The sequence below is a fragment of the Grammomys surdaster genome, unplaced genomic scaffold (genome assembly GCF_004785775.1).
Source record: "Grammomys surdaster isolate TR1022 unplaced genomic scaffold, NIH_TR_1.0 316, whole genome shotgun sequence".
NCBI lineage: Eukaryota > Metazoa > Chordata > Mammalia > Rodentia > Muridae > Grammomys > Grammomys surdaster.
In genome coordinates this window covers 629,302-640,036 of record NW_021604735.1, presented here as the reverse complement: position 1 = coordinate 640,036, position 10,735 = coordinate 629,302, and the positions used below count along the sequence as shown (strand labels likewise).

The following is a 10,735-nucleotide window of genomic DNA, read 5'->3' as shown; positions in this document are numbered from 1 at the left end:
AGAATTCTGGACCAGAATAGACGATCTTCTATTTTATTTTTTCTACTTACTCTTATAACTGTGTTCTTCATCTCAAACTTTTATCTTATTTGTAATAAATGAAAGTCATTGGCAGCATCAAAAATACTCCTTTTGTTTAGATTTTTTTTTATCTTTTCTGAATTGACTTTATTTCCTACTCACTGCCTCTATTCCAGTGACCCTCTCCCATAATCCTTTTCCTGTCCCACTGTCCTGCTCCTCTGAGAGGGTGGTGAACCCTAGGTACACCCTCACCCTAGCATTTAAAGTTTCTACTAGGATAGGTGCATCTTTTCCCACTGAGGCCAAATAAGGCAGCCCAGCTAGAAGAACATACCCCACATACAGGCATCAGCTTTTGGGAGACCCCACTCCAGTTGTATGGCACTTGCATGAAGGCCAAGCTACATATGTGGAGGGAGGCCTAGTACCATCCTGTGTATGTTCTTTGGTTGGTGGTTCAGGCTCTGAGAGCCTCAAGTGTCCAGATTAGTTGACACTGTTGTTCTTCCTGTGGAGTTCCTATCCCCCTTCAGGGTGCATGATCCTTCCTCCTAGTCTTCTGTAAGAGTCCCCATGCTCGGGGGCTGGTGAGATGGCTCAGTGGTGAAGAGCACTGACTGCTCTCCTAGAGGTCATGAGTTCAAATCCCAGCAACCACATGGTGGCTCACAACCATCTGCAATGAGATCTGATGCCCTCATATGGGTGTCTGAAGACAGCTACAGTGTACTTACATATAATAAATAAATATAACAATCTTTAAAAAAAAAGAGTCCCCATGCTCCATCCACTGTTTGGTTATGAGTTTCTGTATATGTCTGAGTCAGCTGATGCTTGGGGCCTTATAGGACAATATGCTCCTGCATGCAAGCATAACAGAGAATCATTAATAATGTCAAAAATCTGTGCTTACCCTTGGGATGGCTCTGATGATGGGCAGGTTATTGCTAGGCCATTCCCTCGGTGTTTGCTCCATTCCTCATGCCTGCATTTCTTGTGGACAAGGTATATTTGGTATTTTCATTGATAAATGTCAGGGTATATGCCCAGGAGCGGTATAGCTGGGTCCTCAGGTAATACTATGTCCAATTTTCTGAGGAACCACCAGACTGATTTCCAGAGTGGTTGTACCAGCTAGCAATCCCACCAACAATGGAGGAGTGTTCCTCTTTCTCCACATCCTCGCCAGCATCTGCTGTCACCTGAGTTTTTGATCTTAGCCATTCTGACTGGTGTGAGGTGGAAAATGACACACATGGTATGCACTCACTGATAAGTGGATATTAGCCCAAAAGCGCTGAATACTCAAGATATAATTCACAGACCATATGAAACTCGAGAAGAAGGAAGACCAAAATGTGGATGCTTCAGGACTTCTTAGAACAGAGACAAATACTCACAGGAGGTAGAGGGTGGGAGGGACTTGGGAGGAAAAGAGGAGGGAAGGGGGAAAAGAGAGAGGCAAGATCACGTATGAGAAGAGATGGGGATGACATACAGAAAATGATCCCTCCTAACATGTTTAACAGGCTCAACTGTGATTCATAAGACAACCACTCTTCTTCCTCTTAGTTCTGACACTCAAATCACCAGCCTTTTTGTGGCACTGATGAACATACACCATCCAACTTGATTATGTCCTTCCAGATTCCACCGGTAAATATAGTGAATACAAAGCCAGAAGGACATTAAAATGGTTAAGATTGCTACTTCTTCCTGTTTGCAGGGAAAAACTGATGATGTCCCGTGCGCTGGCGTGCAGGTGTGCATCTCTGTTGTGTTGAGTTGTAGTTCCCACATTTCTTCTGCCCGGGGCAGATGCCTCAGGGAGGTGGTCCTCCCGTTCCTCCGCAGAGAAGCAGAAGCGCTCACGGGAAGTCCCCTTCCACATGGCACTGGGCGAGCGCTGGGCTATGAGAAGCCAGTGGGGCGCCCCTGGGCGGGAGGTGAACTCAGCCTGAGGCTCTCGAGTGGACCCAGAGGCTAGTGTCTCCTTATGGGGCTCCCAGGCGCCACTGCGGGTGGCTGCAGACGAACAGAGACTGTAGGCACAAAGGCAATGTTCTGTGAGAAATGACAGGCCCACATGCGAGAAGTGAAGGGGGGAGTGAAAGCTCTGGGCCGAGCCCCATGGAAAAGGGACTCTTGCTACTCGCTTGGCTTGTTTGAAGATGCGGCCGAAGCAGAAACGCAGAGAAGCTCTCCACGGGAGATTAAATAGTTAAGACCTTCTCCAGGCTTTCACATGGCGGGCACCAAAAGACACGAGGAGTCCGGGGTTCCAAGAGCTTTATTGACATGGCAGTTGATAGATGATATGGATGTGCACCCCCACTTAAGTCAGGGGGTACCTGACTTAAATAGGGTCTTGGAAAGAATACTTAATTAACTACGCCCTCTGGCCTTTAGGTAACTCATTAATGTGGAAATCTCTTAAGGCTGAAGCCTGTAATCACGCCCTCTACCTGTGTTAGGTGACACCTCTTTGGGAGGGGCTACATAGCCCTATGTGACTGCAAGGCACAGGTCAAATGGAAGTTTTAGACCACGTGCCAGGACCCTGGGTTCTGGGAGTGTGGCCGAACACCTGCCACTTCCCTATTGGGGTCAGGGTTCAAGGCCTATGCCACACCAGAAACCAAGCCATCCCTTGATGGCCCCACACCTTTTGACTTCCCTTACTCAGCTATTTTCCATATGAGTGACTCATTGTCATACTGGCTGATGTTTATTTCAGCATTGTGAAATATTTACCCAGAGATCTGCTCCAGATGCAAGGACATTCTGGCAATATGGAATTAGTTTTGATCTTCAGGGCTCACATCAAAAACAGGGATAACATTCTTAATAAAAAACAATTGGTTCTGAAGTAAAAAGCATCCTTATATGATCTCCAGAACACATCTTTTCAAAAAGTCTGTGATCAACTGTATTTTGCCAATATGATTAAAGTAAATGTGGTCCGAATAAAGACCCATCTTTCTTTTATATTAGAAGGTATGAAAGGAAAATTCTTATGTAAGGGAAGGAAAGATAATAATGGGTTACTGCTTGAGTCATCCATCAGATATATTATGAATCAAATACCTATTTCACTGTAGCATGGTGGGGTTTTTTCCTCATAGGGGCGTAAAGCCAGAAACCCTCAAATAAGCCAATGTTTATTTGAGATTTGAAAACAATTAAGATCAAGCCACTCTATACAGTATATCTACCAAACAACATCATGTCCTGGTGTTTTATTAAGAGTTTATGTTCATGAGATACTGAGATGACTCAGCACATAAAGATGGTTCTGAAGAGCATCATAACGTCAGACTAATTCCAAGAACATACATGATGGAAGAACAAAACTGATCCCTGCAAGTTGTCCTAGGTTTTCCATGGGTGAACCATGACAAAATCATGCGTCCTACAAAACAGTTAAAAAATGTAATTATTACCAATAACAAGATTATTCAGCTTAAGACAATAATCCTGCATGATTAGGATTCCCCACACATATGCTAAAAACCATCAAATTTGCCATGTTTACACGTTTTTGCCACTGTTCTTGTGCTAATCCTTTTTTTAAACATTTAAGCTGAGAAAAAAATACTGTACAAAAGCATATGCAGCTACCAACTTTACCTGAACATCTTAAGCTTCTGCCACATATATTTAATAAGCCTTTCAACCTCTGAAAAAGCATAGCCACCAACATTGCTGCCATTCAGCTAAAACATTTCACTCAGATCCAGATACTTCCATGAGACAGGGTCACTGGAAACAACCACAAACAATGCCTCTGAGAAAGCTGTTACCATGCTAACATAACCAGTTGGCACAATGGGTCATAAAGGTCAGAGGAGACCGGGGTCTCAGTGTTTCTCCAAGTCTGGTTTTAGCTAAATACTCATTGGGTAAACAATTTAAAGACTCCTAAATCAATAAACTAGGCACGGATATGTTTGAAAAAAATGAAGTTTATCTATTTTGACTTCAAGAGTGAATATAGACTCAAACCATTGCAGAGATAATAGGAGCTTACATGACACTTCCTCACCCACCAAATGAAAACAGTCTCAGCAGCAATAAACTAAACATATCTGAAATACACACATCCCCATCTAGGTGTAGATCCCAAGACTGTGTCTTCTGTAGGCAGTGGAAACAAGAGCAATTCGTATTCTTAGAATAATTGTTTATTTTCGAATTCCTCAGATGCAAGGGAACAGAAAATGCTTTCAAAATGAACTACATGGGGGCAGATGCAAAGTGAATGAATGAATGAGTGAATGAATGAATGAATGAATGAATGAAAATTTAATTAATTAATTATTAATTAATAGAAAGAACCTTCAACCAAACCATCTCTCCAGCCCTGAGTAGAGGACTTTTGAAAATATTTGTATTCACTTAAATGGAATACATGCTAGTAAATACCAGGTAAAATCTAGGACCATACAACTCAGATTTATCCTTGGTTTTGTGATAGGGACTAATAATCCAACTATATAGGATTATAAAACCTAATCAGATTTCTTATCATTACATCTGATAAGGGAGCTCAAGCTATGTAGTACTGAAAGGAGCATCATGGGGAATAGGGCAACTGAAGACCTACAGTTCAGCACAATAACAGAGGTCCTTTTTCTTTTGTAATTGATTAACTTGTTGATTGATTTATCAATGTTTATCCATATAAATGATTAGCCTCATATATGTATGTGTAAAACATGTACTGCTGATGTCCATGATCGATGAGGGGATCAGATAACATAGAAGACTTCATCTCCACGTCTCAGCATTCACTGAAGCTACGGATTTCTCCACAGGGCTGTGTGGATAGGTGAAAAGTTTCTCCTCCCTTTGCCAGGCCAACTAGTAATGTCATTTTGTAGGTCTTACATAGATGACCCACTTTTTATGACATCATAGTTGCAGCTCCACTATTACAAAATACATTGTCGCCAGGCAGTGGTGGTGCACCCGTTTAATCCCAGCACTTGGGAGGCAGAGGCAGTGGATTTCTGAGTTCGAGGCCAGCCTGGACTACAGAGTGAGTTCCAGGACAGCCAGGGCTACACAGAGAAACCCTGTCTCGAAAAAAACAAACAAACAAAAAAATTACATTGTCTCTCGGCATGCACCCTAGTACTCCAATCTTCCGTCACCTTTACACGTTGTTCCCTGAGCCATGAGTGGGTCGCCCTGTTGTGTATATGTTACATGCGGTTGGAAACCCCACAGTTAATTGTCTTTACATGGTGACAAGTTGAGGTTTTCTGCAATGCTATAAGTCTTTTAAAAAGAACATGTCTTTGAGTAACAGGACTATGCTTATCAATGGATATGAGGATAGGAATCAAGTATTAGTCTGGTTCAGAGAAATAGCATTATTTGGTTCTCCTTTAGGTTTCAAGATCTCAACAGGTACAGGTATTTGTTTAGGTTTACAATCAAATACAATTTCCTTCCTGAGTGCCTTAAGGACAATTATATAGGTGTTTGTTATTCCAAAGTTATACTTGCCACAATTTTAAAGTAGAATATATGTTTCCATTCTAGGCTGTACAGTGGTCTACCAGGTTTACAGCTCAGTACTTCTATGTGCTGTACCTGAAGTCTATGATGTATTCTGTAATCACTTCTGAGAGCAAAGTAAGATGACGAGCTATACAGAGTCAGATGCAAGTGTAGCTTTAAAGACTGATGGTCTCTGGACATTCTAGTTCTCTAACTATACTGAATGCTTGCTGATAACTTCTAAAAATCCTGAAGACTTTCTTGCTCGTTTTGAGGGTTAAAAGCCACTGCTGTGACCATAACTAGAGGGAGTCACTGGGGAGCTTTGTGGAAAGAGCCTCCTCAGAGGCTGCGCTGAGCAGGCTGACTGACGCCTATGTGTGGAATAGAAGACTCCAAGAACTCAATCTGACTAAAGTCTAGTCAATCAGCCATGTGGCTATCATGTGACATGTGCCAGGGCTTCTCTGATCCTTGGTATCCTCTTCTGAGTGAGTGTTATGGTGAGGGGAGGGGGGACAGAAAGGCTCCTTTAGAAACTGGAGAAGCTTTAGAGTCACTGTCCAAGAGCCCAGAGAAGTTGGAGACTGTGCCACAGGGAGCAGGGCAAGGCGAAGGCGATCCTCCAGACCTTGGCCCTGCCTGGGCACAGTGAAAGATCCCTGAAGGCAAGAATCTGCAAAGAGTACATGTGGGGGAACAGTACAAGGGCCGGGTGGTCACCATGCTAGGCCCAGGGACTGAATGTGTTTCCTCATCTCAGCCTTTTTCACTGTGTCTGAAGTGGTTTGGACACTGACAACATCATTATATAAGATTTCTAGAGAGACGTTCAGACAGCCAACATGGTAGGAGACATAATGAGAAAGAGATTGTGGAAGGAGAGAGAAGGAATAGAGGAAATATAGAAGAAATGAGACAGAGAGATTGTAAGTCACTTAGGAAATGGAACAGAGTAGACAATGCAGAAGGTCAAGGTGGAAGACCAGAGAGCCCTGCCTATGGAGGACAAGGCCATGTCTCCTAGTCAATAATGGGGGCAGGGCCCAAGTGGCCAACCATCTTGTCCATGACCACAAGAGCATATCTACTACACATGGGAAAAGAAGAAGCCAGATCATTAAAGGAAGTTGCTGCCCCACAGAAGTGGAGATTCAGAGAGCCTGTCCCACTCAGTCCTTCACTTAAGAAGGACTGGCGATCAGTCTTTCTTTATCCTGATTTTCTCTGGATTCCTGGGCACCCGAGTGTTGCTGTACAAGGTGTTCTCTCCTACATGGAAGCGTTGGTGGTCTCATGACCTGCAGGGACTCTGATCATGGCTTGGATCTTGCTTCTTCTGCTGTCAGCAGCATGTCTGGACACTGGTGAGTGGTGGAGACCTAACTAGCAGAAACGTAACCACAGGATGGGACAGTGGGGCTAAGAAGAGTGGACTGTCATATGAAAAGTTGTCTGTAAGAGTGGCAAGCCAGGCCTCTTTGCCCCAAGAGAGAGCTCTTCTCTCAGAGGGAGCCAACCCAACCCTTCCCTCATTTTCCTGTCTTACCAGCCATAGGGGCATTCCTGTTCCGTGTCCCACCCCTGCCTGTGGATGATGGTCCAGGATGCTCTGGGATGTTCTTTCCATCCATGCAGTGGCTTTAGGTTGTTCTCATTCTTCTCAGGAAACTCAGTAACATACAACAGAGAAAATGACTATGGGGTGAACCAGCCAGCACACCTCTCTGGAGTCCAGGGCGGCTCCATAAAGATCCCCTTCTCCTTCGACTTCCCCTGGGAGTTGACCAAGGATCCACAGATGAGCATAGCCTGGAGATGGAAGCACTTCCGTGGGGAACGTATCTACAACTCCTCCCTGCGTTTCATACATGAGCACTTCAAGGACCGGCTCATCCTAAACTGGACACAGGGTCAGACATCTGGAGTCCTCAGAATCCTGAACTTGAAGGAGACTGACCAGGGTTTATACTTCTGTAATTTCTGGCTGAGCACAACAGAAGGCCTGGAGAGATGGCAGTCTATTCCTGGAACACAACTCACTGTGACCCATGGTGAGGAACCATGGCTCAGGCTTTGACACCTGTGGCTTGTTTGTCCCTTAGATGTCATTTCAGACTTCACAAATCTGAGCTTAGTTTCGTATTTCCTTACCATGGCTCTGCCCACACCTCTGCCAACAGCATGTTTCTCTTGTAGTTTTGACAAGTGTTTGCTGCTTCCTTTGTTGTGGTGTGTCATTCTCTGCTCTGACAGAAGCACATCCTACTCTGGACTTCAGCATGTGCCTTACCAAATAGCTCACACCCTTAAATCTAACACTACTGTCCTGCCTGCTCTCACCCCATGACCTCAAGGTGAATGAACTTCTCCAACATGGAGCTGACTCTCTTGGTCCTGTTGGTTCCTATGTGTGGCATCTCCACACAGCTCCAACCTCAGCTCAGAACATATCATAGGGGCCATTGCATGTTCTGGTATCCTCTGGTCTAACTGTAACTGCAACCTGTCACCACAGCTCCTCATTTGCCCCTGTAGCACCCCAGGACACATCCATCTTCTCTCCCCAGGCTCTTCAGTAATTAGAAAATGAATAAGAAAACGCCTGCATTTTCATGATGTGTCTGCTCTGTCTCCTGATCCCTCCAGCCCCTCTGATCCAGAAGGAACTGCAGTCCCCTGCACTGGGAGTCCTAAGGCCCAGCATAGTCACTGTGTGTTCCTGCACATGGCCTTAGAGAAGAAGGGACTCTGTGTGGCTGCATTGTTTCTGATGACCTTGCTCGGTGGATCTTTTTTTTTTAAAACTTACCTACCTCTTTCTGATTGCTTGGTTGCTTGCTTTATTTATTTACTTCATGTCAGGGTATCAGCATTCAGCCCTGGGGTTCACTATGTAGACCCATCTGGCCTTAACTCAAAGCAATTGTCTCTGTCTCCTATGTAAGGATATTAGAGCATGTACCATGGATCCAGAGGTGTCTCTTGACTGTACTAAAGTCAGCCTATGAGAGGATGCCCACAGCACAGTTATCTGTGCAGGCCACAGCTGCCATGTTGTCATGATGTAAAGTCAGATAGCAGCTGCCCGGACTCAGGGCAGATGGAGAAAGGAGCCGTTTCCTGTATGTGTCTAGAATAGAGGTTCTCCACCTTCCTAATGCCGCACATCTTTTATACAGTTCTTCATGTTATGGGTGTCTACACACATAAAGGCTACTTCATAACTTTAATTATCAACTATTATGAGTCACTAGGTAAATATCTGACATGTGTGATACCTGGTATGCAGTTCATGTGAGGTAGTGGTGCACAGGTTGGGAATCTCTGGTCTAGAATTCACAATAGGTAAGTGCTGTGGAAATTATCCTTAGTGATGTTTATAAAGCAAAGGAATGTATTCTGCCCTGGACTGAGCTGTACACATATGGATAAAATTGTATTTTTTCTGTTATACATTTTGGTGTATTCAGTGTGTGTGAACATATGGGTCTGTTAAGTCAGATATGTGTGTATATATCTCCATCTCTGTCTCTGTGTGTCTGTGTTTGTGTGTAACATTCTGTGTCTGTGTATCTCTGTGTATGTGTGTTGGTGTCTGGGCATATGTCTATGTATGTCTGTGACTCTGTGTGAATATATTAGTTTATGTATATTGAGGCTACAGGAAAGCATAAGGTTTCATCCACCTTATTTTTTGGAACAGGCTCTCTCACTGGCTTCAAGGTTCCCATGGAGACTAGGCTGGCTGGCCAGTGAGCCTCAGGGACAAGCCTGTCTCCACCTCCTCAGTACTATAAACTGTGCTATTATAAAGGTGCAGCTGCAGCCTGAAAGTCCTGTCTACACAACCAGCCGGCATCAATCCGCCACCCTCTCTAGCTTCTCCTCCACTCTTCCTGGGCCCCAGTCTGGGTGGGGTACTCTAGGGTTCCATTTGGGGTCTGTGTATTGTTGCTAGGGAAGAGAAATCAAGGAGAGTGTAGGTAGGTAGTGTGACAGAAATGGAGAAGAGGGGGATACTTTTCATTTCAGGTTATCTGCTGGGTCAGGGCCCACAGAGCCTGCAGGATGTCTTCTTTGAGGGATGTTTGTGGAATGAGAGGGTTCAGAGAGAAATAGAAAGCCTTGAGCCTGTTCTCTCACACACAGCTGTCATAGAATAACCAATTTGGGCATAAAATCAGAGAATCTGAATGCTGTGGACACTGTCAGAAACTGGAGTCGATAGAGTCCTGAGCCCGGTCTGAGGGAGGCCATATGTTTACTCAAGATGAAGACTGGGTAAAGTCGTGGAAGCTGACCAGCTGTTAAAGACACCTTGTATGGTTTCTATCTATCAATCAATCTATCAGTCTATCTATCTATCTATCTACCTACCTACCTATCTATCTACATATCTGTTTCTCTGTGTATGTGTGTGTATGTGTGCATGCACACATGCATGTCCACATTTACACACACATGTGTGCATGCATGAATACATAAGTAAGTAAGATTATGAAGTCTCAGGCATTATGATTAGGGATACCATCTAATTTGACTATGAACCTTAGGGTTTTTTGTTTTTTTTTTTTTGGCTTGGCTTCTTGGTATTTTAATATATGGAGTTTTTGTTGCTTTGGTTTGTTTGAGGGAGATTGTTTTGTTTTTGTTTTGTATTTTGGGCATTTTTGTTTTTTGTTGGTTTGCCTTGGTTTGGTTTGGTTTGCTTTGCTTTGGTTTGATTTTTTAGAGACAAATTTTTACTATGTCATGCTTGCTGCCCTGAAACTGGATATATAGACCAGGCTAGCCTCAAACTCAAAGGGATGCATTTGTTTGTCTCTTCCCACAGCAGGGTCCCCATGAGAATTCAGCTAAGTACAAACCATGAAACTAGAACAGAGCCCATGACTTGGGATTAGGGAGCCAGCAGGTGGCAGCCGTGGAGCAGGGAACAAGGGACAGCAGGGATCAAAGAAAATGCAAAATGCAAAAAGCATTTTCTGTGTCCAGAAAATCCAGGACACAATGAAAAGACTAAACCTAAGGGTAATAGGTATAGAAGAGAGCAAAGATTCCCAAAATAAACGGCCAGCAAATATCTTCAACAAAATTATAGAAGAAAACTTCCCTAAACTAAAGAAAGAGATGCCCATGAACACACAAGAAGCCTACAGAACTCCAAATAGACTGGACCAGAAAAGAAATTCCTCCCATC

At 43.9% G+C, this 10,735-nt stretch overlaps 1 protein-coding gene across 1 annotated transcript; it reads left to right on the top strand.

The window, feature by feature from the left end:
* The first annotated feature begins 6,820 nt into the window (after positions 1–6,820).
* Positions 6,821–7,612, top strand: LOC114629789 (paired immunoglobulin-like type 2 receptor beta). The gene is made up of 2 exons (XM_028777872.1): positions 6,821–6,899; positions 7,200–7,612. Exons 1-2 carry the CDS (start codon positions 6,851–6,853, stop codon positions 7,610–7,612), a joined length of 462 nt encoding a protein of 153 aa, XP_028633705.1. The 5' UTR covers positions 6,821–6,850.
* Positions 7,613–10,735: the final 3,123 nt, after the last annotated feature.